The following is a 25,807-nucleotide window of genomic DNA, read 5'->3' on the forward strand; positions in this document are numbered from 1 at the left end:
TTGAACCGACACCGAGCACGGTTCACGAGCCTATCTGTTTTGTTCTTCCAGTCCCATCGCACCTTCCTTGCCCCAGTCTTATATCATTCGCATTTCGATCCATTCGCTTGTTCTTACGTATCAGCATGTATTGATCACTCTCAACACAATCGAATTTTAGCTCTCCTTAGTAGGTGCCAATGCTCTTGTCAATCCGCCCTTGACTATATGTTGAGCTAGGTTTTCCAGTTTTCCTTGTCCTTCTGCTGTCCAAGTCATGCTGTCTTCTCGGCTATTGGCCTCTGCAGGCCGCAGTTGCCTCATCAATTCTCTGAGAACACCAACTTCCACTTCTTACTTCAATACGTGTCGCCGAGCTTTCCTTTCGTCAAGGCGGCCGAATACTCTCGATTACAACACGCGCCATGTCACAGCTTATTCAAACATCGCATCGACGACCACGCCACTACCTCCCAAGTCGACTGACCACAGCGCCTCGATTCTCCAGCATGAAGCTGGTGTGGCTCAAGAAGCACCTCCAGTTCCTTACGAACCTCCTAAGTCAGGCTTTCTATCCTATCTGCCTGCCTCGTTCGTGCCTTATGCCGAGTTAATTCGCATTGACAAGCCAGTAGGCACTTACTACTTACTTTTTCCTTGTATTTTCAGTACACTTCTCGCTGCCCCCTTGGCGTCTCCCATCACCGCCCCTTCAACAGTTCTGGCCACCTCTGCTCTATTCGCCACTGGTGCACTGGTTATGCGTGGCGCAGGCTGCACCATTAATGATCTCTGGGACCGAAATCTAGATCCGAAAGTTTCTCGAACTCGATTGAGGCCTATCGCGCGTGGTGCTATTTCTCCAGAAGCTGCCATTGTCTACACTGGCTGTCAACTCTTGACTGGTTTGGCTGTACTCCTGCAATTCCCATTCGAGTGCTTCTTCTACGCCACGCCCTCTTTACTCTTGGTATCGACATATCCTCTTGCAAAACGCGTTACCAATTATCCCCAAGCCGTTCTTGGTCTGACCTTCTCCTGGGGTGCCATTATGGGCTTTCCTGCCCTGGGCGTCGATCTGTTATCAAACCATGCCGCGCTTACTGCTGCAGCTTGTTTGTACTCTTCAAACATTGCATGGACTATCCTCTACGACATGATCTACGCGCACCAAGATATCAAAGATGATGCAAAGGCTGGTATCAAGTCGATTGCTCTCCGTCACGAAAAGAATACCAAGGCAGTGCTCAGTGGCTTGGCTGTTGTTCATGCCACTTTGCTGGCTGCTGCTGGGGCAGCAATTGGAGCTGGTCCCATATTCTATATTGGCACTTGCGGAGGCGCTCTGTTTACGACCGCAAACATGATCTGGAGAGTGCGCTTGAGTAGCGTGAAGAACTGCTGGTGGTGGTTCAGAAACGGATGCTGGATGACTGGCGGTGCAATCACTCTGGGGCTTACAGGAGAGTATCTTGCACACTACCTCGGATGGTACGAAAACGAATCCCGCTGAGGTTCTGACACTGCAGTCAGCACGTGTATGTATATTGTACAATAGAATTGCGAAATTACTGTTGGATGTACTTCGTCTGCAACACGTGCCTTGATGATCTCCGAAACCAGGACATCCGACTCTCGCAGCGTTAGGGAGTGTGTTGAGTCCCGATCTGTTCAGCGCACCGAGACCGTGGTGCATCTGCTTTTGCAGGAAGTGGGGTCTCTGCCGTGTAGATCATCTGTACAAGACTGAAAAGTCGCAGTTCATGGCCTCACGCTTCCGACTTCCTTACACATCCACAACGCCATTTGTTACACGACATGCAGCGGCGCAAGTACGGATCCGAGAAAGTGATTCAGCGGCCTCCGGTTTTGGTCCTCGCAGCATTCTCTGCCAATCGACAATCGACCATGCAAAGCTACAATGTAATGAGCATGAATGCGCACTCATCTGAGCTATAGGTAATATCGCCAAAATTCTATGAAAGTCCATAACCCGGTTTGAGTCACACGACATGATGAATACTCTCCTCGCGTTGGGAAGTTGCCGTCACGAAACGCAACTTCCATGCGAAATCAACGAGTCGACCTTGCTTATTGGCCCGCCGAACTGCAGTTGCAGAAGTCACTATGCGCCGCCGCAGCCAATAGTGGTGTGAACGCCTCTGTCAAGGATCCGAAGGTCTGGAAGCCGTCGACATCAATATCCCTACCTACTTATTGTGCATTGTTTTCTCGTACAACTCTGTCCTAGGCACATCAAATTCCCACGCAAACGACATGACCTTTCGCATCAACGACCACAACGTTACCAGCCATCTTTGACTGACAAGTGAGACAAGCAACCTCTTATCCAGACGAGCATACAACGACTGTTGCGATATTCGGTATTTGCTCGAGGTACATCGAGGCTTCTCACGGCGTTCTGCTCGCGGAATCAAAAGGCTGAGTTTGGTGCGAGGACTCTTACCATCTCCAGACAGCCCCTTCCTGCAAACATCACGCTTCCGCATGCGCCAGACTTAACTTCAGGATCAGTTTGGGATTCAACACTGGTTTAATTGGATACCATAATTTGCTTCTCCTTCTTTCAATGTCGCTGCCACGACCGGCCGCGCAACACGACAGACTTAATCGGACGATGGCATCATCGCTCGTTGATGAGGCCATCAACTACGTACCAGGTGAAATTATACCATGGCACTTTACACCAAGTATCATCGTCGCTTCCTTCTTCGCCAGTCTCAGTGGTACGCTGTTGACGATCGAACTACTTCAACGAAAGCGTTTGGGCAAATCACTTGTGAGCAGGTGAATAGCACTCTCGCCAGCTATCTGGTGCACTGCTAACTTGGACACAGAGTACACCTCTTTGCTTGTTCGGTAAGCATGGGTCTGATCGGTATTTGGTGTATGCACTTCATTGGAAATCGATCAATTGCTCTGGCAGGTGGTCAAAGCCGGCTGCAGCTCGTTTACAGCCCTGAGTATACTGGACTGTCGTGTGTTCTTCCAGTCATCGGCTTGACCGTAGCTTTTCAGATTGCTGAAATCAGCATCCACTCTTTTGTCTGGCGAAGACTTCTTGACGTTGCCTGCGGTCTCATGGCTGGGCTTTCCATTGTTTCCATGCATTATGTGGGAAACCTCGGGATCTCAAACTATACGCTGATTTACCCAAGACGGTACATTGTTGCCGCTTGCATCATCGCTGTTGGCGATTCAACAATCGCCCTTGCGTTATTCTTCTATTTCAAAGAAAGATGGATCAGCGTTTGTTGGAAGCGTTGTCTTTGCGCGCTGCTACTTGCAGTCGGAGTGTGTGGTATGCACTTTACTGCATCCGTTGGCTGTCAATATCAGCTCAAGCGTATACCACCGGAAGCGGCGCCTGACGCGAGAAACACACCCGTCATTGTGGCAGCTACCATGGTAAATTTTCTATTGACATGAATTTGAATCATCTGCTGACTTTCTACTAGTGCTTCGTAGCAGCATTATCTTGTCTGCTGATCCTCTTCTACGTTCGTTACCGCAACATCGTCCTTGCCAACAGAGCTCAGCATATGATGCTAGCATGGTATAATCGAACTTCTGGCTTGTTACGATGTGTTGTCACTAATGAAGAACAGTGCCTACTTCGATGAACATGGCAATATCATGGTTACGAATGAAGGAACCTTGCCTTCACAACGAATTGCTAAACGTTTTGTGCTTCAAGTAAATGAATCCCGATCAGTTTATTATTGTCTTACCACACTGACCGCTTCAGAAATTTGACGACCACTTTGGCATACACCATCCTGTCTGGTTTTGGATCTGGAAAGTGAGTAGCGATTGGAATAGTGTCGCAGATCTGATCCCTAGAATGCGAGCACACCTTCAAAGGACGAACGTCACTACTGGCTACAACACGGCAGCGTCAAGCAGGAGTAGTATCTACGACGAAGAGAGCTATCACGATTCGACTGTCTTGTTTCGAGAAGGGTATTGCGTGGCCGCCGCAGATCTCGCCGCACAACTACAAGTGCCTCTTGTGGACGGACTAGGTCCTCTCTACGATCAGGTCTTGGGTACGGGTCTTTTGACGGCGTATCAACACGGCCTCAAGGCTCTTGATAACGGCACTACCCAACAACTAACAATTTTTGAGAAAGGCCAGCTCTTGTTCTACACACGCAGATTGTCCTCTCCCGAGATAGACCATTATACTGCGGCCGGATTCAGGTTCGCTCCATTGAACCGTGTGGAAGGTGCCATCGCGAACACAATGCAGATCCCGATCGGTCTCCTCGCGATACAGATGCAGCGCGTCCAAGACTTTGCATACAGGGCGAGTGTGCCTTGTCCTCCAAAGCAAGGCACCTTCTTTGTCTGTCTCGCAGCTCTTGCTCGAGTCCGCGATAGCTTCCGTGTGCTTGTACCAATCGACAGGCAAGACGAGTTGCCGGACGTGCAGGTTTCTCCGCACCACATGAACTCACGGCAGCTGGGCTGGCTCAAGCGTTATAATAATTGGCCAGCGGAGAGGTTCATTTGGCACATCAAATTGAAGGAGCAAAACTGGGGTATGTTGGAGGATGACGACGAAAAGGCATTCCTTATCATGCTTCGAACCGCTTTGGGCTCACTTGTCACAAAAATTGGAGAACGCTGGTTCATGGATCTCGTATTCTGTGCGGAACCCATAACCATACGCTACGGTGCGAACAAGGCCCAGAGAGATGGTATGACGATGGTGTTTGGCTTTACTAGGTTGATGGACATTCACCAGCCGGCTCGCAAACTCCCTGCCGGCCTTACGCTCGCCAGTTGGGATCTTGTGAGGATGCGACAACACTATTATCGCGGATGCAATGATCAGGGCAGGATGCGAAGAGAAGTTCAAAAAGAGTTTGGACCTCTGCTTGCAAAGCATGAAGAAGACATACGTTCGGAAGGACAGCGAGTCAAGTCTCAGAAGTTCGATCGAACACGTTCACCATGTTCGGATGACAGCGGTGTTCTCAAGGATGACTATTGGCTGGAAGGCAGGCATGTGGAGGGAAGGAGAGGCTCAATCGACTCGATCGTTGGGCATCCCCATTCGTGGGGCGGCATCCTCGCGACTACAGACACGGTTATCGAGGGCGTGTCCAAGTCGACGATTGAGTTAAGCAATCTGACTCCTCAAGTCACGGCAGGAGCCTCAGCGATGGTGATCGCCAAAGAGCCCAAGACTTTTGTGGATTGCCTCTACGAGCAGGCGAAGAGTCGTGCTGGTCTTGCAGTTGGTTCCTGAAGAATACGGTCTAGGTCTTTGTGTCCCTGTAATTTGATTTTCCTGAGCTGTTTCGAGTATCTCTACATATTGTAATCTATCCACTTGGAAGCCAACTCGATACATCGTTCATGATCGAGGACCAATATCAACGCTCTCAATGCTTGGTTGTGACTTTCTGATTAGTGCCTACATCTCTCAGCAGGGCAGGGTCACTGACTAATCGATGGCTTTCGAGTTCATATAGTGACGAAAAACCTACTGCATCTCACGTATCTATAAGGCAAGCACGAGCAGTGTTGCCATTTCCTGGTTGGACTTGAGGACGTCTAATCAGTATATTGTGGCCACTCCCAAATCAAATGCTTAGCTTTTGGACACACGAGGCATTGAAGTCATATTTGATGCATACAGCTGCTCGATTTACTTGGGAACGGAACAGTTAGAGAGGTTCCTCGTGATCGAGAAACGACCAGAGTTGATGTTGTATACAGAATGTAGAATGGTGTTCTGGAAGACGATACCTTTCGAGCCTCGTTGCTCAAAAGAAGAGAAGTTCCACCTCTTATCATGTCTTCACTATGGTATAGGATTCGGACCTTTGCATGCTACTTTGGCATTTTCCGACTCGGGGGGACTGTTTCTATGCATGCGGGCTGTCGCATTGCAGTAGCGCAGTTGCGATATCGTATGGTCGTGAGGAAACTTAGGTTGGGCGACAGGTAGTTTGCGCAATTGAATGCGATCGTGCCATGGTCAACGAGACCGAAGGTGATGAGCTGGCAAAGGGGGCCAGCAGACGCACAGAAAAGGTGTTATCCAGGACCGATGCGAGGCATGTCGTGGTGCTCGCTCAAGGTCGACAGGTACTTGTTCAGCTCCTCGACGCGTTCCTTGTGAGTCTTAACTCCTTCGCGCATCAATCTCTCTTCAAGCTATGGTCTTGTCGTCAGCATTCATACAGTTCTTGCAGCCAGTACTCGAATGCCAGGACTTACGCGCTTGCGTCTGGTTTCCTCATGGCGTCGTTCATATTCCGTCTTTCCATCGTCGGGTATGAGACTCTCTTGCTTGTTCTTCTCTCTCTGTTCTAGATCTGTAGTGTTCTCGAGGTCGGTCGTATCTTTGGCAGGTGTTGCATCTTTGGAGCTGGAAGTCGCAGCGGCGACGGCAGAGGATTTGGACGACGATGACTTCTTCTTGCGCTTCTTTTCTATGCCGGCGTTTTTGGCGCCTTTGAGTTTGAGGCCGCCGCCTGCGGAGGTGTATTCTGACGACGGCATGGCTGGTGGAAAGGAAGGTGCGATGGGAGGTGGCATGTGGGGGTGCTTTGGCTGGTTGACAGCTGCCTCGCGACGACTGCGACAACAGAGACTACGACATTGCAACGAACGCTTGAGATATTTGTTTCAGATCAGATGTATGAACGGCAAGTGCTGATGGCTACACGATATTCGTATATAGAGATATAGGTCATGATTGTGTGCAAATGACATCTGTCCTGGACCGGCTGGAGGTCGATACGTGGATACGCAGCTGTCTTGAGCAACAACATACTCTGCACGCAAAGACACGAACGTCTACACGAACGGACAACAGCTTGAACAGCTCAATGCTCGATGGCTACACGGTCTCTATGTTGACAAGGACTCAGCTCCAGCAACACTCGCAACATTTCGACAGCACTTCTCCATAGCACCATCTCTTCTCAAGCCAGACACACAGAGCTCTTCTTCAAAGACCAGCTATCAAAGCCAGATCATTCAATGAAAAGGTAGGTACAATGTGATAGACCACAAAGTGTGAAATAAAAAATTCCGCTCGCCGAGCCCCCGAAGGAGATCGGTAGAGGTACTTCTGCGCGCTGTGCAATGCACGAAGTTCCTCTAGACACCCGGCCTTCATGATCGCCAGCGTCCAAACAAGGTAAGTATGAAGAGAAAAGAAGAAAGAAGAAGAAGGAAAGAGCTTGCGTTTGGCCCGAATCTGACCATGGTTTTATACACCTCTCTCGCCTATTTGCTTACTAAGCTTGCCCTTGGCAGAGGAGTCGGTGTGAATGCGGAGGTATGAGTGAGTTGGAGAAGGTGAGAGAAAGTAAGAGAACGGAGAAAGATGAGTGAGAAGGCTGGGAATGAACAATGGCTGGATTCATTGGAGCCTCGGAGCCTGAGCCAGTGAGAAAATGAGAGTGTTCTGAGCTGACACACTGATACTCACATGCAGTGAGGATAGTGATGTTCCAGTTTGTTCAATTGGTTGATGGATGAGACCAGTAGAGTAAATCGGACTTATTACCAGGTACTTTCTGGTTGTTGATTGCTCCCTTCATGTTCCAGCCTAAAGCCAGAAGACACAATGGGGGACCGAGGCCGTAAAGCCTGGATTGACCGAGATCAAAGGAGATCTGGAAGACCGAGTCCATGTTGGACTGGAAGAACCGAGTCTGAACAGACTGGAGAGACCGAGCTCACAAGGAACTGGAATGACCGAGACTGCAAGAGCCTGGAGAAGAACCGAGGCCACGAGGGCCTGGAGGAGGCTAAGAACCTCGCATTCACCTAGACAGTGATTTGCTTCGAGGCACCAGAGTCTGGGCCACCCTCGTCATCGTTGGGGTCCTTCCTGAGAGGACCGCGGGCAGGCAAGTTCTTGCTTGAACCTTTTTCAGCCTTGAGCTTGGCGATTCTGTCGAGCGCAGCAGCAGCGAGACGGCTGCTCTTGTCCTTGCCCTTACCTTTGCCTTTGCCCTGGGCTCGGGGCTTTTGAATGCCTCCTGAGGAGGAGCGACCAGACGCAATATTCACGAGGATTTGCAGGGCTGCAACCCGGGATCTCTCCTGAGCTTGCCAGGAGACACGGTCTACGCTCGTGCGCCTGGCGCGCACTACAGTACCTGGTACTGTGGGATGGGGTGAAGCGCCCATGGTACTCGCCTGTGTCAACGCTCAGTCAGTGGTTACATTTTAATAATTTAACAAGAAGTCTTGACCTACACCAAGCACGACCACAGGCATCAAAAAGATCCGAGGGATCAGCCCGAGGGGTGCATCTGCTGCCAGAGGCAACGGCGGCGGCAGAGGCAGCAACGAGGGTTTCCTGCTGGCGCAGAGGTTCTTGTGCATCCTCGATGCGCACCTGTAGAGCGTCCTCGGCTAGCCTGTCGCCCTCGTCGCGGAAACATTGTTGCTGCACGCGCAGCTCCTCCACAGCGCTCGGAGTGGTGTCGTTGTTGTTGGACTGTCCGAGTAAGTGCTTGTTAGTGTAATAAGCCTGATCAGAGACGAACCATGAGAGCGGTGTTGATATGAAGATGTGAGGATGGAAAGATGCGATGGTTGGAAGAAGAAGAAAACAAGGTGAAGGGGTGTGAGCTTCGCTTTGTTTATCAAGTCTGTGAAGCGAAGCGATAGACGCGCGGAAGTGATGAAACAGCAAAAAGTGAAACGACTCTCACCGCGCAGTCAGGTCGGTAATAGTCTTGATTCGGTAGGGCTCTCTCTCTTGATCTAAACCCTACAATCGAATCTGTAAAAATGCACAATAGAATCATGAATGCAGTACACGTCCAGCGAGAGACATGATTTCATCAACTCTCTCTGGACATCAATCGAGACTGAACAGAACTGTGCATTTTTATAGCCTACCTAAATGACATGCGCCTGGCGGGAGACGGTAGTCGTCTCTGTTCTCATACAGGAGGTTTTCTTCATGTCAAGATGCATAGTACTTTCCCAAAGCGGAGAGGTGTCCAATGAGAGCCACAATGCCATCGGCTCTCTCTGGAATCAACCAGAAACTCGATACATTCGTGCATTTTGATAGGTGAAAGATTGGGCTTCATCGACGCATGAGAGTAGAGGATCAGAACGCAGCCACATCTTCGACCAGGGCTACAATCAAGGACACCAGAAGTAGATGTATCTCTGGAGGCCTCTCAGCTCTGGAAAACAACTGTGCATGTTGATGGTTGTCTGCGACGGTATGAGATGTCATCAAACGGGTGATGCCAATGGATCTGGTTGTTGCTACATCCAAGCGAAGGTGACATTTCTTTACAAGCGTCTATAGCATTTGAAGAACAATATCAGCGTGTAACAAGAATATCGTGTTCACGACACTCTCACTCGTTGATTGAAGTCCAGGTCGAGGTCAAGTCGGACGGATTCAGCCGGCTAAGCGAACGCCAACTCCAGACGCACAGACGCCAAAAATCGCAACCAGAGCGCGCAAAGTGCGGGCTCCCTTTTTTTTCTTCCTTCTCTCAAGCGTAGGATATTCATCTCTTTGCGCCCACTACAACTCCTCGTCCTCTCCACCCCCCAACGACAATCCAACACCGTCAAAATGGTTGCTGCCACCGTATGTGATTGAGAATCCAAACCGCTTTGCTGCTTCTTGCAGTAGGCTGAGATTAGTTTCAATGTAGAAGCCCACCGCCGCCAAGGGTGCTAAGAAGAACCAGAAGGTCACCAAGAAGGTGTGTATATCCTTTTGAGGATGTCTAGACAAGAAGCGCAATCGCTAATCTCCAAAACAGTTCATCATCAACGCTTCCCAGCCCACCAACGACAAGATCTTCGACCCTTCTGCCTTCACCACCTTCCTCCAGTCCCGCATCAAGGTTGACGGTCTTACCGGTAACCTCGGCGAGCGCATCACCGTCACCAACCTCAACGACGGCAAGATCGAGGTCGTCGCCCACCAGGAGTTCTCCGGTCGCTACCTCAAGTACCTGACAAAGAAGTTCCTCAAGAAGCAGCAGCTCCGTGACTGGCTCCGCGTCGTCTCCACCTCCAAGGGTGTCTACGAGCTCCGCTTCTACAACGTCGTTGGCGAGAACGAGGAGGAGGATGACGAGTAAACTTTTTCGCCTCAATTTGTAAAATCTTTGAGTTGCTGAAAAGAAAAGTTTTTCGTCCATTTGAGGGAATGCTCATGGATGGGTTGATATCGTATTAGATACCCCAACAATTCATCTCTTCCCGCAAAATCTGTTGCCTTTTGTCGTTGTGATTTGAAAATCGTGTTCTGTGTTACAATGGTCTTGCGCGCTTTCATTTACCTTCAACACATGATGGCGACCCATGAGCTAAATGTGAGCAACGTAGGAATGGGTTCGAAAGAGACGTTGTCATGTACACATGTATTCGATGTATTATCCACAAGATTCCATCCATAAAATCCTCCCATTGATATCACCGCTTGAACGAAAGATCATACCACCAAATGTGCGCCATATTGTACACCCAATCTAGAATCATGTACAAAGAAAAGAAAGCCTGCTGTACTCAGTATCCTTGCATCTGCAGATACCTCTTTTCATCTCCTCTATCGTCGCCCGAGTCCCAACTCTGGCGCCTGGTATCGGGCTCCAACTCATGTAACTGTGTCGCCGTGGCATCCATTTCGAAGATAGGCTCGTTGTTTCCTTCCATTTCAAAGGTGTTTTGCGGTAGCTTGCCATAGAACTCGTGATGGCCACCAGCGGCATCCAATTCGCCACGCCATGGTGCATCCATCTCGGATGCATTAGGTTTGCTCGCACCAGCGATTTCATGAATCTGCCTCGAGCTATCGAGTTCGCCTCCAGTGGGTGTATTAACGCCTGCATGAGGATCCTCCTTCACGGGCGACGAAGGATCAGATGATGTTTTTGCTGCAGCGAAGGATTTTGCTTCCAACTCGACAGCTGCGTACTTCTTTTGTTGCTTCTTGCGACGCATGTACCAAAGAGCTGCCGCGAGGATGGCAATGACTGCAAGCACACCGATCACAATACCAGCAATAGCGCCGCCACTGATACCACTGCTCTTACCACTTCCATCGGAGGAGAATTTGCTGTCCGGAGAGAAGATCGTGTGAATCTCGGATGCTGCATTTTGCTGCCAAACACAAGGAGCGACTGTAAAATTACGACGTTCGTAATCTGCAACAACGTATGCCTCTTGCAAGAAGGTCCGACCCAAAGTGTATTGCGTATCGTTGGCAGCACGCTTTAGAGGGAAGTAGCGAGTCGAGTTGGCCACATACGGGAAGGCGAGTTCCAAATCGAAGGCTGAATAAGGAAGTGTAATGTTGATCGTTTGTCCTCCTGATGCTGACTGGCCAAGGGTGAATGTGACACTTGTATTGTCTGCTAATAGTTGCTTGTGCAAAGTGTCGTTGACTAAGTAATATTGGTAAGTGTCGTTCCAGACAAGACCGAAGTTTTCCTCAAAAGCGCTACAGATGACCTCCGGCAGATAGAGATAAGCAACGGTCGAATCAATCAAGGCGTAGAAAGCTTGGGACGGCTCTGCCAATTCGATATGGTTTGATGTTGTGATGGCCTGTACCCCAACGAGGAGATCTCTTGAGACATCGGGGCCGAAGGGTATTGTCAAGTTGGTTGGCTCAAATTTGGATTGGTCGTAACCGCCAAGTACAAGACTGCCATAGACACCGGAGTAGCCTGTCGCTCATCAGCACTTGCCACAATCATTCTTGTCATTGTACGTGACTCACGATATTGGTTGCCAGCAGTATAGCCCCAGCTCAAACTCGGAATAGTGTTGTTTCTCTTCAGTTGTGTCATAAAACTCGGCTGAGGATCTGTATAGGTGGTGAAGTTGGCTGGTTGTGGGTTGAGTCCAAAGGTTCCGAGCCAGAATTGGTAGTAAGCCATATTTGCGATAGTGCTGTGTTGTACTGAAGGGCCGCCAGAGCCTTGCCATCCCAAGGTGACGGTATCGAACCCATAGTTTGCCTCATCATCTAGACCCAAGGCCATCTCGTTTGGCAAACCCAATTGAAAGATGGAGTTGGGTACCCATGTCAAAGACTCGTTGGTTAAGAAAAATTCACCGCGTGATTCTTCGCATCCAGATACTGATGATGCCATACCCGAGCATCCGAGTGGCCGTACGGTCCAGGTTGTGTATCCGTTTGTCGAAATGAAGACTCGAACATCTTGCGCCGGTGTGCCAACCTGGAGAGGGAATGAAGACCTGCCACAATATCAGCCTCTGTCCCATCTATTGACTGCCCTGTCGCAAGACTGCGATCATACCAAGGTCCATCGGCCCCATCCCAGTATTGCGATGCCTCTACATTGGTGGGCAAAGGAATATCCGTCGTGTTTGCGCGTTTGGCCAAAGTTTTTGCAGGAAGTATCGATTTTGCCATATCAGAGAAATCGTAGGATGCGGCAGACTCGAGGAAGAGAGCGCTGAGCGCTGCGGTTCGGAAGCGCATGACCGGAGGAGCGCGTGACAGTCTTTCGGGCGCGACAGATGTGTGTGTTTTGTATACGAGATGTCACGGACGTCGACAGAGAAGGATACCAGAACGATAGACCATTAAAATTTGCTTATGTGAAAATGAGAGATGAGGCCATGAGCAGGGATCGCAAGAGACATGAAACAGAAAGAAGGAAAGGAACACGAGCTGCTCTGTCTCTCTCTTCCTCGCCCCTAATAGGCAGTACCGGCGAGCCACACCACTTGACTCTGAGCTTCTACGTCGCTCAGTGAAAAGGCAGCGAAACTCTGTTTGGAAGAACGGCGGCCCCGGATTCTATTGCGCTCTGGCCCTCATAACGGATGCCCTGACAGCCGATCGTGGTCGATGTATTTGGGTGGTGGTTGTGAGAGACGCAGCGCAGAAGGTGTTCCTCGCTTAGGATATGAAGTACAGTACAGTACCTTGCAGAAATCCTACCTGTCAGACATCATTGACTCGATCTCAAGAGCATCATCTGTTGCTCGTCTCATGCGTTCGCAGAACCACGAGCATGCACGAACAACGGACGAGCAAAGATCGTTGCTTGGCTTCGTCATAGCGACCCTTTTTGGTCCAGCCGAATACGGGACGGTCTGGGAATAAATAGAAAAGCTTGGCTAGCGAAAGGGCAGAGATTTGGCCAATCATACCAGTGAATGGCATCCTTACATTGGACCGAGAGACGCTGAAACACTGGAACATAGCATGATCAACAACCAATAACTGGTTTCTTTCTGAAGCAATCTGGTTGAGACATTCACGTGATCGTATAGTAAACCCTGACGACTCTACGAGTGACTCTTGGTATTATGCCTGGCATGACAATAAGCCTGTTATGCTTTTGCACCAGAAGAACTCTACCATGGGATACATGGCTATCTCTTGAGCGTCTCGTAACCTTGGCTCTATAAAGGGTAGATAAGCTCTAGGGCTGTGTACAGCACTATTACGTGCTACATCTTCTACTCCTTGGGCACAAGGCCTCTGAGGCTGAGATCATACACAACATCTTCGACTTCCTTGACGCGGTACTTGATACCATCCGATCTCTTGCGGAGAGAATCGTTCTTGAGATTCAAAATCTGGAATCCGGCATGCAGGTGCTTGATGAACTTTGCAATGTGAACAGGACGAGAGTAGTCACCCTGAGTCACACTGTTGCGAGCGAGACGTGCCTGTGATGGATGTTAGAACATTTATAAACACACAACGAACCAATTGACTCACAAGTTCATCAACCAAAGAAATCAACGACTGAAGGTACTCCTCGATAGTCAGATGGAAGACGTCTCTGTCCTTAACGTTGACGGGGACTGTAGAAGGTCAGATCTTGTTGTTGGATGAGAAACCCTGGTCTCCTTACTGTTCATAATCTGGCCAACCTCCTCGAGGGTCAGAAGACGGCCATCCTGAGATCCAGCTCCAATATCAGAGAAGCCACCGAGGTAGCCACAGAACAAGATCGAGAAGGACTAGGGTTTGGAAGAAGAGGTCAGTTGACAACGAGCAAGACTTTGAAACCAAAAACTAACAGCGTCTTGTACATGTCTTGTCCACATGCCATTGTACTTGTAGTAAGGATACTTTGAAGCAGCATCTGAAAGCTTGACGATAGATTCAACTTCCTTGCTGATAGAATCTTGAGCCGAAGAAACGACAGCAGGAACTACCGTGAGGTTAGGAAAAGTGTTTTCGCGACCAAGTAAGTGTCACTGACGCTCGTTTTTGCTTGAAGAGTGTGCGCGGGAAAGAATTGCCTGTGTTGATCGATCTGCCACATGTCAACATACAGCTCTACGGTCGGGCACTGGGACCTTGACCTTGCTTTTCAAGTGTTTGCACAATCTCGCGGATTGACTTGAGCATTGGTTAGTATAGAGCACGAAACGCATGAAATTGGGTTGGGAGTGTTTACTTCTCTGACTTCAGTCTCTTCGTCGATCTTCTTTTGCAAGCTCTCGAAGATTTGAGGCTGCAGCAATCCTTGTGTGCTTCCAGACATTTTGATCGTGTGGTGTTGTATAATGGTGTTTGAGAAGTGTCGATTTGCTGCTTCGGTGGGCAAATGTTGTGGAGAGCAAAAGCTTCGACTACATCATCACGGTAATCTGCGCAGCACAAAATCACGAACAGAATTTCAATGCACAGCCAATTGGTATTGTTCGTAAGAGTGAAGATGAATTTTATTGATGCACAGTAACTACATTTCGCCTGCGAACTCAGTGCACCATAGTGGTCAGACATACTCGGCATCGAGAAAAAAATGGTGAGATGCATACAGCATGAGTGGAATCTTGTATTATTTTGGTTGCTCGTCGTGCCCTTTGGACAGGCAAGATGCTCTGGTAGAGATATACGGCCGGAAGCATGTATTATTACATGCCCCCCATTCTGGTCTTTGCAGGATCGAACAGAGTGGACCTCCTCAATATTTCCGAAGCCGTGATGTGGCTCAAAGTTCATATCTTTCGTTCTCTTCTGATACAAGCTGCTACACGCAGCAATGGTGTCATCGAGTAGAGGGTGGTATCGAGGTGGTGAAAAAGTGGAAGGGAGAGGGGCGATCTATCGCATGAGGCCACCTGATTGAGCCATGGCTGCATTCTGCTCCTGGAATCTCTGGCCGAGGCGCTCAGAGCCCTTGATGAACTTGTCGACGCAGCGCATGGTGCAACCCTCCTCCTTGGACGAGAGCTTGGACGAGGTGAAATCATCGACGCAGTGCTCGAAGCAACGCTGGACGAGGTTGCTGTACATCTGAGGTGGCAGTTTCAGCAAGGGATACATCGAAGCATGGCTGAAGAAGAACATACGTTCATGAACTGCGACATCTGCTTCTTCTCCATGCGCATGGCGAGTTCGCGCTGCTCGTTGGCGTTGAGACTATGCCATGGTCAGAGGATACTTTGGGCAAGTGCAATCAGGCATGACATACCCGTCCATTTTGTCAGTGTGAAAGAGGTCGAAGAATTGTAGAAGAACAGAGATGTGGTCTTGATACAAGGCTTGAATGAATCTTTCTGTCGCAACTACGAAGCTGCAAGACTGACGACGGAAGCTCAATCCACACTCACGTGCGGACCTTTCCGGGCGTCACGCTTCAAGAGCATCTCCAAACCTGCCCCTCTGACCGCTCTCTGCCCTCAGATGCGATCTGCGGTGCACAACTTATTCACATATTGGAGTGAAAGACTACAAGCAGACTTTGTTTTGTCATGTGGTTGGAAAACTGTGTGTGACGACTTCGGTGCCAGTCTGCCCATCAGTCTGAAGCCATGCCGTGCAGCCACGACCGACAGCGTCACAGCATGCAGTGCCATGGCCGTTGGCTCGCTCCTTTAGGCGGGCTATAAATAAACAAATGCTCTCGTGCAAATCATCACAGGTCGTCATTCGCGGTGAGATTGGCTTGTATATAGCGTGGATGGCCCCAAGCTCGAGTCCTCATCTGCTCCGCACCTACCTACTCCACAATCTTGGACCATCTCCAGATCTCTACAAGTAGCTTTATCAGAGCGACTGGCATGGTTGTGTGATGTCTGGGTGGCTGGTGCCAAGAGTGTAACAATATAATGGCCGTCGCAACAGAAATACAGCGACGAAGACATTGAGCCGGCGCAAACCTGCTTTGACTCTGTAGGGCGCGTCATTTCTCATTGGTGTTGGGTGATTTAGCGATGTTCGGGTGTTTTGTCCATGTAGCCGCGACAAAGCAGGAGAGGCAGGCAACCGCTCTCTCATCTCAAACAGCGGAAAGTCAGCCGCCAAGTCCGTCCTCGCTGTGGACTTCGTTGGTCTCTTGATTCATCCTCGCTCTTCCGTGCATACATAACCTCTGCGAACATCCACGTCGTTTGTTATTGATTTTGGCCCAGCCAGAGCTACCACGCAGCAAGACGGCGGGCCTGCATAATTTACACCAGCGCCGAGCATGCCCATGCCGTCCGGCGGGCATCCAGGCGCGACCCTGGCACCTCCTGCGCCGACCACGACCGCTTCGTCCGCCGAGGCCGTCCAGTCGAAGCGCGACCTGACCTCGTGGTGGAAGAACTTCAAGCGTGCCACGCCTCAGAGAGTCCAAGAAGAGAAGCGTAAATATCCCCATCGCCGTGCCCTGCTGTCTCGCACACTTTGCGCAGCGCCCTGTTGTGTCGTCGCCTTCACATGCTAATCCGTTGCTTGTCGCGTAGCTCCCCAAGGCATCTTCGGTGTCCCGCTCCAAACCAGCATCCGCTACGCAAATGTCGCCATCTCGCTGTTCAACGAACAGGGCCAGAGCTATATCTATGGTTATGTCCCTATAGTCGTCGCCAAATGCGGCGTCTACTTGAAAGAGAAGGGTGCGTCAACAACATACTCAGAATCACACATGCAATATGCTAACCGCGGCCATAGCTACTGATGTTGAGGGCATCTTTCGCTTGAGTGGATCCGAGAAGCGCATCAAGGAACTGCGCATTGCTTTTGACTCTCCCGATCGCTACGGCAAGGGCCTTGACTGGAGTGGCTACACCGTCCACGATGCCGCCAACATCCTGCGCAGATACTTCAACCAGTTGCCTGAACCCATCATCCCTCTCGAGTTCTACGAACGCTTCCGCGATCCGCTCAGAAATCACCAAGCACAAGCTGTTGGCTCGATGGACATGCAAGCTCCCAACATCGGCCACTTCGACGCTGGCAAGGCTATCCGTGTCTATCAGAACCTCATCACTGAATTGCCGCCTCTGAACCGCCAGCTACTCCTGTATATCCTCGATCTCCTTGCAGTCTTCGCTTCCAAGTCGGACCTCAACAAAATGACTACACCCAACCTTGCTGCCATCTTCCAGCCTGGCCTCTTGTCGCATCCCCAGCACGATATGGCTCCTCCCGAGTATCGACTCAGCCAAGATGTCCTGATTTTCCTCATTGAGAACCAAGACTCGTTCTTGATCGGCATGCACGGAACGGCTGCTGACGAAAAGACGGTCAAGGAAGTTCAGAGCGGCGCTCCGACTCCCAAATCGCCAGGATCACCGCTTACTCCAGCAAGATCAAGAACTCTCCTTGGCCGCTCATCGTCTAACGCTAGTGCCGGTGCCGAGAGTGTCCGCCTGTTCGGCAATCTTCGCAGGAATGTTTCGGTATCCTCCAGAGCTTCCAAGCGCTCTGGACATCTTCAGGGCCATGTCACACCTACCCTCGGCAGTCCTGCTAATTCTGGCGGTATCCATCGCAGCAACACTGTTCCTTCAAAGCATGGCGCATCTCCACATTTCCGTCGCGAGAAAAGCTCAGAGCCACCTACTCCCAGTCCTGGTTCTGGACCCAGTCCTCTTCCTATCGTCATTGACACTGCATCAATTGCAAAGAACAGCATTTCTGAAGAACGTACTCCTGTTGCTCCCACACCTGCTTTGGCTTTCCCAACAACCACATCGGTGCCAGTCGTTACGCCCTCTTCAGTTGTTCAGCCTTCTCAACCTGTACCTCTTGCACCCGAAGTCATATCTGCATCATCTAGCGAAGCAACCACCCCTCTTGCTACTCATGGCACAGAGACCATGGGATTGTTGCAAAGAGAACACACTCAATCCAGCACTACGCCTTTGCACATCGCTTCACCTACTGGCGACCGAAGACTAAATCCTGCTGACCGTTCTCCTTCTGGCACCCCTTCTCGCGCTATCTTGGATTTTTTGAAGCCCTCGCCTGGAGGAGGCAGTGACAGCGAGAGAAGGGAAGGCCGCAAGCCTAACAAGCTACAAAAGAAGCGTATTCCTGGAAGTACACTCTCTAGTGCTCACAGCTCTGCTCACTCTCTTCAAAACGAACCTGATTCTCTGAACGATTATTTTGCTTCTCCAACGACCCCGGTATATGATTCGCGCGCCCAGGACTATGTCACTGAGTATGGCAACGACCGCTCTGCGTATGCCACGGCTCAGACATCCCCCAAATTCATGACTCCGCAGCGGACGGAGACTGATGCAACTCTCAGACCTACTGTGTCGCCAGTACATTCGTACCATTCCACCGATGTTACGGATGTGACCGATGCTTCTGACGTAGATCACACAGACCAGTTTCCGTCATCTGCTGAGAAACCAGAAAAGAAACGCCGCTGGCGATTTTCAAGGCAGGCAGAGAGTCGAGAAGGCAACGACCATGCTCGCACAAATTCAAATCTTGGCAACATGAACAGCGCAGACCAAAGCAAGTCTACTATCAGCAGTTCAAGCGTTGGGCAAAATCGGCGTAGCTTCCAGGACAGCCATGTAATGTCGGATCCTGAATCTGTGTTGTCTGACAATGACAACAAGAAAGGACCAATGAGTTGGATCAGGAGCAAGTTGAGTGAGCGCAAAGAGCGTGAAGCAGAAAGAAGGGCGCGATCGCCGATCAAGGTTTTGAAAGAGGAACACAATGATTCCAGGCAGAGTCTCAACATGCCGACGGACAGAGGAAAGAGTGTTGAACTATCAAGACAACGGTCTCCCGCAGCACCACGAGCTGCACCGGAGACAAGCACTGCCAATGTACATGGTGCCTCACCATTGGCAAGCCTGAACCCACAGCTTCCTGGACAGACTGAGAGCAGCGCTGCTCCTGTCACAAGTAGCGAAGGTCAAGTACAAGTCGCTGCGCAAGGCTCAGGAATGACTCAACTCGAGTCTACCAACAATACTCTGCCGAAGCAAATGCAGCCCTTCGAGTCTGCCCCGAACGCTCAAACCTAGGTTGTTTGGTGTGGGGAGGATGGAAACCTAGTGACTGGAGGCTCTTGGACATCAGGTACAAAACGCACAGACAGGGCCAGGATTATGAAGTGATGGTTGTCCCTCTGTTGGACAAGGAAAAGGAGGCACGGTAGAACACTTTGGGTTTTGTGCAACTGGGCAAAATTGTTAACATACTGCATTCAACAGCCACTTTTTACTTCTCAATTCGAATTATCATAGGGTCCCTTTCCAGGGAGAAGCACTTTTTTATGAGAAAATTCATTCTGGTTCCCGAACACATGGTGAGAGCCACATGTACAACATGCAGAGTGTTATTTGCTTTCTCAGTTCGCAGGTTATGCATGCAGAATGCACTATTCATAGCGGTACAGAAGTACATCAAAGCACCATGTGTGAGCAAGTGCCCGCGGGCCTCGGGGAACGTCTTCGGAGTACAGATGCAGTCTTTCAGGAACAAGGAATCGTGTACAAATCAAAAGCAGAAGATGCAGGATCGACAACCTTGTCTAGAGACGTCTCTTACGAGATTTACGAGCTAAGCTCGCTGAAACTCGCGTCAGCATGCCTGTTGAGCAGCTGCCAGCAGGCCAAGGAGATGCCCCCACCAGACAGCGAAAGTATCACGTCGAGGTGGAGTATTTGGTGAGCGATGAGCCAGGCCAAGGCATAGGCATCCCCAACTGATGTACGTGATCGAAAGCTTGAATCGCTGGCAAGGCGCGCTTGCCTCGTGTTTCAAGAGGAGGATCAGTGGAGGATCAGACGGCCTCTAAACAAGTGCTTACAATTGGGGGAGTCAGTCAATGTGGACCAAGTCTTTGCTGCACGAACGGCAAGAAAACGAAGCGCGGCTTAACGTCATGTCCGTTGAGCGACGGATAGGCGGGAAGCCGTGCGTCCTCAAGCCCAAAGGCGCGTGGCGTACGCAATGGTGGTATGCGTGGGCTTCTGTGATGGTTTCTACAGGACTCATTGCTAGTCTGACCGCGCTGGTTAGGGAGTGGTATAGCTGGGTGGCGAGCGGTAGGATGAAGTAGCGTTTGAGAGCACGGCTTTATTTTTGGACTGCACTGCCCAATTGGACGGGCTGGGCGCAGTGTGGTTGAGTTCGCGTGGTGCCAGAGATCGTGGCCGTCATGGTGCCAAGCTCATCGAGGCTTCGCCGGCCTTGCGATCCGAGCAGCTTTCAAGGTTCGACGGCTGCCAGCGTGTGCCGTCCCAGTGCACGAAGTCTTCCAGGTTTGCCCTTCATATCCTGCAGCACCTGCAGCACTGCTCTTCCTTACCATCTCTTCCTACATTCATTCGCTTTTGAAAGTCGTCCTTATTGAACCGTCTTCTGAAACCGTCGTTGCAAAAGTCGTTGCAGAAGCAAATCTCCAAGACCTCAAGGAGGCTTTACGATTGGATAAGCCTCATATCGTATCGTGGAGCTATAAGTCAGCCACACGTTCGCTTATACACAATAGCTGATCCTGTACGTATCCGTACTTTTTGTCTCACCCGTCCTATTCCTCTTCTAACGCGTCTTCCCCTTCAAAGGTTGTGCACCTTTTGTCCAAAGCACACCTCCGCTATTCATTGCGACGCGATGCCTTCGATTCGGTCACTCCTGTTCGCTGGACTCCAGGTTACTGGCTTTGCGCTGGCCGACTTTACCGATAACCATGAGGACACACCAGATGTTGGCGGTTTTAGGCAAGCCTTGGGTCGCCTACCTGAAGAGTCAATCCATGCCGCACTGTCTGGACATCTAGGAGGAAAGTATCAGGCTGGTGTATTCGAGAAGGACCACAGAGCCATGGAGCATATCCATAACGACAACCCGTCGCTGGCTCAGCGTCTCATCGAGATTGCGAAGCACGATGTCGCTGTTAGAGCAGAACTACGCAAGAGACAGGACAACTCCGCCGACAACGCAACCGCCATCGCCGTCCCTTCGACCTCTTCGACTGAGGCATCTTCGACCAGCACCGAGGCCATTCTCGTTACCGATTCAAGCACAACGTCCGTTTCCTTGAGCACAGAGACATCAGCTCCGTCGACAACCAGTGCTCCTGCATCAACTACTGGATCGTCTGTAGCTCCTTCGAGCACCACAGGAGGTGAGAGCAGTGCTGATTTGTCGTCCGCTTCTTCCTCTGCATTAAGTTCTGCTTCCCCCACGTCAAGCTCGGATACTGTTGTTGCTCTCTCTTCCGGCTCGTCTGTTGTCTCTTCCTCCCAGGCCTCGACCTCCGAGACCTCCTCTGTCGCCCAGAGTTCTGCTTCCTCCCAACAGAGCTCTGGTTCTTCTGCTGCTGCGTCCTCCTCCGCAGCACAGTCTTCTGTTCCGTCCTCTACCCGCGAGACTTCCCAGACCTCTGATGCTTCTTCTGTTTCACCGTCCTCATCCCCTTCTTCTGGTGCAACTTCGTCTGGACGTAGCTCATCAGTTATAGCATCCTCCACTGAGGACTCATCCTCTGCTTCTTCCGCAAGCTCAGCAGCCGCTTCTTCTTCTGCCGAAAGCTCTGCCGCCGCATCCTCACAGAGCTCTGCCGCCAGTTCTATCGCACCTACCGTTGTCGCCGTTACCACCACAAACTCAGCTGGAAGCACCATTGAGAGCTCGGCCACCGCTTCCCGCGAGATTGCTGCTTCTAGCAGTGCCACCGCTGCTTCGACTGCTTCTGGTGTCCTTGTCCCTGTTGTTCTGTCAAGCACCAACAACGATGGAAGCACCGTGGTCCAGACTACTTCGGCTTTCCAGCCATCTGCATCCGTCAGTGTCGAGCAGACCTACACCACTACCAACTCACAAGGTCGTGCTGTGACCACTTCTGCTCGTTTCCCTGGTGTTGTCGTCGTCAGCACTGACTCGCGTGGCTCAACCTTTTCAACAACATCGGCTGTTGCTAGCGTAGCTGTCAACCAGAATGGAGACATTGTCAGTTCTGTCAATGCACCTGAGCCAAGTGGCAGCACTCGTGTTACCAGCGATTCTGAGGTTGTTACTACTACCGATCAGTACGGCGCCAGCGTAGTCCTCTCTGGTGCTTCTCGTGGAGCAGTCATCACTACTACGGATGCTAAAGGTTCTACCTTCATCACCACTTACACTCCTGGTGGTGGCAGAGTCAGCTCTCTCGTCTTGATGACTACTACCTTGCCCGACGGCGCACCCAGCACTGTGACCTCGTTGGCGGTTGTTGGTGGTGCACAAGCCGCAAGTGCCTCTTCGGAACGCCCTAGCTCTACCAACACTGCCGCTCCTGGCCTGCAGTCTGGTGCTGCTAGCGCATCTCGCGCCCATATGAAGGGTGCATTTGCTGTCGTCGGTGGTGCCCTCGGCTTTGCCTACATGCTCTAGGGCATAATTCCCCTGGACTGATGCGTAAGCAATATGTAAAAAGGATATACAGACACTTGATGTCTTGTAGATATGTTGCTGCGAGGTTGAGATTTCCTTTCTGTTTTTTTATTCGACTATACGATCACGACTCTCCTTAACGTTTTGTACTTTACCATTCAGCATAGCGGGAAATTGGTTCAAGGGGGCATCTAGACGCTTCAAAGCGTAATGTTTGTGTTTCTGGTATAAGATGAGAGTATTCTATCTATCTTGTTGACTTGCAGTCATGTCCACTTGAAAACATGAACCTCGGTTTCAAAAGTTTGTTCACATAGTTCAGTGTGAGGCAGTCACGACCACTCTGGCCCTACCCATCTCATTGACTCAACTCACGACTTTCTCCGTTTCAGAGGTTTCTAGTCCTTCAAGTATTCATCACAATCGCACCACTACCTCTCCACGCCCTGCTTAGCAACCAAGCATTGAAGTCGCACCTAATGTATGAGCAACATCTGCATTCACGCCTACACCTACGAACCTGAATCCCTTGCCATGGTCATCGCAACCTTCAAGCGCATCATCTACATTCGACTGTTCCGAGCCGTCCGCAACACGCGCATCTCTCCCATTGGCATGTACCTCGCCTACAAAGGAACTGGCCTTGGAGATGTCAAGATGTTTGAGAACATGAGCATTTCGGATTTTGTCGCAGTCTAGGAGCCGTACAATGGAAATGCTCAACCTACAGACATTGTCGGCAATCCAAAAAATGTCAGGTTGGTATATATATGAAGCTTGACATTGGGCAGAGCTGATGTAGATATAGAAGGAAGCACAACTGCATCCATCCCAATTGTCAAAGGTGGCATGTCTAAGCAGCTTCAAGACAAGGCACGGTGAATCGGGTGTTATGGATTATGCTACGAGAGGGAAAGAACGGGTAAGATACTGAGAAGAGGTGTGTACCATTAGACTTTTGAGCCTCAAGGCGCCGAGCGTTGGCTGACGGCGGATGACCACCAGACCAAGTCACAGCTCCCTTCACCTGAGCGGGGTCTTGTATCAGTACAAGAAAACGTCCTACGCGCAAAAGCCTTCAGTCGTTCGCATCCGTTGCTGAAGAGCCCTCCTCGAAAGCCTGCCCGTAGCGACAGCGGAGACGTCCGACTTGAGCCGGAGCGTTCGGTCTTCGCAGCCTCTTGGTCATTTATATCGAGTAACGCAAACACAGGCGCATGCAAACCTGATAGTAGACGGTCGTGCAGAAATTTACAATCCAAGTCGTACTTCTGACTCTGCACCTCTTCTCCAAAGAGAACCATAGTAACAAACGACAAGATGGTTCCTGCACTGAGAAAGATCCTGATCATCAACCCAAATTCGACGAAATCCATGACAGATGCGCTCAAGCCGCTGGTTGATTCTTTGGGCTATTCATCGGTATTTATCACATCGCCACAAGCCCATTGACAAATAAGAGCAATGTCTGAGTTTGGAAATTCGAGCAGACACAACACACATATTTCACGGCACCTTCAGGACCAGCATCGATCAATAATGAAGACGATGCGGCAGAGTCGGCGAGACATTGTTTAGAACCCCTACTTCCGCTGCTCGAAACACATGACGCTTTCCTCGTCTGCTGTTATTCGGCACATCCCCTGGTCGGACAACTCAAGGCGAGACCGGAGATTGCTGGTCGTCGCAAGCCGGTGACTGGTATCTTTGAAGCATCCATCAGCAGCAGCTTACAGGCAATCGGACCTGGTGAGCGATTTGGCATTGTGAGCACGGGTAAGGTATGGGAAGCGACATTACGCGAAGCTGTGGACAACTATCTAGGTGTCGAGGACAACACCGAGGGCAGTGCGGCATTTGCTGGAGTGCAGACAACGGGGCTCAATGCCACAGAACTGCATGACACGTCGCCAGTCGAGGTCCGTAGCCGTATGAAGAAGGCAGTGGCGAGACTGTTGAGAGATGATAGTGGAGGCCCGGTCGGAGCGGTATGTCTTGGATGCGCAGGTATGGCAGGGTTCGGTGACATGGTCAGAGAAGCAGCGATTGAGACACTGGGTCACGGTCAAGGATCAAAGGTGCGCATTGTCGATGGCGTTGTAGCCGGCGTGACGTGGCTTGAAGGAGCTCTACGATCAGGAATGTAGAAGATAATGATGCATTCATTCAAATATTGGATTCATGAACTTATTGATATGTTTAGAGGATGCGAGTAATGTCTTGCGATATATGAGTATCGGGCTTTGTTCGGAGAGAGGCTGAAGCTCCCTGAGCGGCCGAGGCTTCAATATCCAAACAAATGTCCAAGCAGCAACACTTTCTTTAGGAGTAGGTTGCTTGTTCGTAAACACACAATGGCGACAACAGAAGCGAAAACAAAGACATTCAAGTCTCATCCCATTGAGAGCTGGGACGACGGCGTGTCACCCATCTACACACACTTGCACCCGCTGCTCCTACTCGGCCTTTTCTACTACCAGTTCCCCTCGCTGGTCGAGAAGCCTGTCGACACCCTCCCTCAGACAGCTCTGGGTGTCGCTGCTTTACAGTTACTGTACCTCTGCATCTGCATTCCTGGAAGCAACCATGCTCAATTGCCTCAGCGCGGAAAGAAGAAGGGAAAGATGGCCCAAACCCACCAGGGCGACACTGGCATTGGAGCCAAGCTGGTTGTAAGTGTCGCGCAGCTCGCCTGGGCTCTAGAACGCGTACATTGACCATTATACACAGCCTGGCATTCTCTCCCTCATCCTTGCCGTCACGCTCGGTGCTCCTCTAATCGCCATCGTCCTTATCCTTTTTGGTGCTCCCCTCACCTCCCACCAAGCCCATACTCTCTACTGCGGACTTCACATCTCGTTACTCGCTGCATACCCTCTGTTCTACGTCCACGGTGTCGACGCTGCCAAGTGGACCGAGGTGGGTGCATTGGCTGCCCCTATCGATGAGGTCTTTGGTGCTACAGTCGGAACATTGATTGGTGCTTGGGTGGGTGCTATTCCCATTCCTTTGGATTGGGACCGTGAGTGGCAGAAGTGGCCTGTCACCATCTTGGCTGGTGCTTACATCGGGTATGCGGTTGGCAAGGTTGTGGGTGGCTCGCTTCTCAAAGGCTCAAAGATCAAGATTGCATGAAGGGATGGGTCGCACCGGTCAACATTCATAATGCATCAGGGCATACAAGGCCTGCTTACGACCACTTGTCCGTCGCACAGGCGAGGCAGACAAGGG

The 25,807-nt window shown here is 50.7% G+C and overlaps 12 protein-coding genes across 12 annotated transcripts; 7 read left to right on the forward strand and 5 right to left on the reverse strand.

The window, feature by feature from the left end:
* Positions 1–256: 256 nt before the first annotated feature.
* On the forward strand, positions 257–1,492 carry M437DRAFT_48902 (4-hydroxybenzoate polyprenyl transferase; the record flags this gene model as incomplete). Its single annotated transcript, XM_041021744.1, has 1 exon — positions 257–1,492. The coding sequence occupies one exon, from the start codon at positions 257–259 to the stop codon at positions 1,490–1,492; it is 1,236 nt and encodes a 411-aa protein (XP_040879786.1).
* Positions 1,493–2,617: 1,125 nt separating this feature from the next.
* Positions 2,618–4,432, forward strand: M437DRAFT_48768 (uncharacterized protein; the record flags this gene model as incomplete). The annotated part of the gene is made up of 5 exons (XM_041021716.1): positions 2,618–2,787; positions 2,838–3,408; positions 3,459–3,556; positions 3,609–3,696; positions 3,749–4,432. Coding segments are annotated over 5 exons (1,611 nt in total), but the record flags the coding sequence as incomplete, so codon positions are not given.
* A 1,619-nt stretch (positions 4,433–6,051) lies between these two features.
* Positions 6,052–6,519, reverse strand: M437DRAFT_75299 (DUF1754-domain-containing protein; the record flags this gene model as incomplete). Its single annotated transcript, XM_041026398.1, has 2 exons — positions 6,052–6,171; positions 6,217–6,519. The coding sequence occupies 2 exons, from the start codon at positions 6,517–6,519 to the stop codon at positions 6,052–6,054; spliced, it is 423 nt and encodes a 140-aa protein (XP_040879788.1).
* A 1,278-nt stretch (positions 6,520–7,797) lies between these two features.
* On the reverse strand, positions 7,798–8,528 carry M437DRAFT_66015 (uncharacterized protein; the record flags this gene model as incomplete). The annotated part of the gene is made up of 4 exons (XM_041024673.1): positions 7,798–7,924; positions 7,974–8,172; positions 8,233–8,476; positions 8,526–8,528. The coding sequence occupies 4 exons, from the start codon at positions 8,526–8,528 to the stop codon at positions 7,798–7,800; spliced, it is 573 nt and encodes a 190-aa protein (XP_040879789.1).
* Positions 8,529–9,665: 1,137 nt separating this feature from the next.
* M437DRAFT_48497 (60S ribosomal protein L22) lies at positions 9,666–10,100 on the forward strand (the record flags this gene model as incomplete). Its single annotated transcript, XM_041021677.1, has 2 exons — positions 9,666–9,716; positions 9,777–10,100. Coding segments are annotated over 2 exons (375 nt in total), but the record flags the coding sequence as incomplete, so codon positions are not given.
* A 427-nt stretch (positions 10,101–10,527) lies between these two features.
* Positions 10,528–12,403, reverse strand: M437DRAFT_48731 (acid protease; the record flags this gene model as incomplete). The annotated part of the gene is made up of 3 exons (XM_041021715.1): positions 10,528–11,690; positions 11,744–12,225; positions 12,288–12,403. 3 exons carry the CDS (start codon positions 12,401–12,403, stop codon positions 10,528–10,530), a joined length of 1,761 nt encoding a protein of 586 aa, XP_040879791.1.
* Positions 12,404–13,461: 1,058 nt separating this feature from the next.
* On the reverse strand, positions 13,462–14,501 carry M437DRAFT_48722 (Translin; the record flags this gene model as incomplete). The annotated part of the gene is made up of 7 exons (XM_041021713.1): positions 13,462–13,674; positions 13,727–13,812; positions 13,863–13,971; positions 14,032–14,165; positions 14,217–14,270; positions 14,320–14,356; positions 14,415–14,501. The coding sequence occupies 7 exons, from the start codon at positions 14,499–14,501 to the stop codon at positions 13,462–13,464; spliced, it is 720 nt and encodes a 239-aa protein (XP_040879792.1).
* A 563-nt stretch (positions 14,502–15,064) lies between these two features.
* M437DRAFT_84468 (mitochondrial import inner membrane translocase-like protein subunit tim9) lies at positions 15,065–15,442 on the reverse strand (the record flags this gene model as incomplete). The annotated part of the gene is made up of 3 exons (XM_041028107.1): positions 15,065–15,256; positions 15,313–15,382; positions 15,435–15,442. 3 exons carry the CDS (start codon positions 15,440–15,442, stop codon positions 15,065–15,067), a joined length of 270 nt encoding a protein of 89 aa, XP_040879793.1.
* A 1,258-nt stretch (positions 15,443–16,700) lies between these two features.
* On the forward strand, positions 16,701–17,436 carry M437DRAFT_29038 (RhoGAP-domain-containing protein; the record flags this gene model as incomplete). Its single annotated transcript, XM_041019152.1, has 3 exons — positions 16,701–16,839; positions 16,895–17,130; positions 17,185–17,436. Coding segments are annotated over 3 exons (627 nt in total), but the record flags the coding sequence as incomplete, so codon positions are not given.
* Positions 17,437–20,815: 3,379 nt separating this feature from the next.
* M437DRAFT_66020 (uncharacterized protein) lies at positions 20,816–22,576 on the forward strand (the record flags this gene model as incomplete). Its single annotated transcript, XM_041024674.1, has 1 exon — positions 20,816–22,576. One exon carries the CDS (start codon positions 20,816–20,818, stop codon positions 22,574–22,576), a length of 1,761 nt encoding a protein of 586 aa, XP_040879795.1.
* Positions 22,577–23,896: 1,320 nt separating this feature from the next.
* Positions 23,897–24,723, forward strand: M437DRAFT_75306 (uncharacterized protein; the record flags this gene model as incomplete). Its single annotated transcript, XM_041026399.1, has 2 exons — positions 23,897–23,998; positions 24,067–24,723. 2 exons carry the CDS (start codon positions 23,897–23,899, stop codon positions 24,721–24,723), a joined length of 759 nt encoding a protein of 252 aa, XP_040879796.1.
* Positions 24,724–24,930: 207 nt separating this feature from the next.
* On the forward strand, positions 24,931–25,711 carry M437DRAFT_84471 (GPI-anchor biosynthesis protein-like protein; the record flags this gene model as incomplete). Its single annotated transcript, XM_041028108.1, has 2 exons — positions 24,931–25,248; positions 25,307–25,711. 2 exons carry the CDS (start codon positions 24,931–24,933, stop codon positions 25,709–25,711), a joined length of 723 nt encoding a protein of 240 aa, XP_040879797.1.
* Positions 25,712–25,807: the final 96 nt, after the last annotated feature.

The sequence above is a fragment of the Aureobasidium melanogenum genome, assembly GCF_000721775.1.
Source record: "Aureobasidium melanogenum CBS 110374 unplaced genomic scaffold scaffold_10, whole genome shotgun sequence".
NCBI classification, from domain to species: domain Eukaryota; kingdom Fungi; phylum Ascomycota; class Dothideomycetes; order Dothideales; family Saccotheciaceae; genus Aureobasidium; species Aureobasidium melanogenum.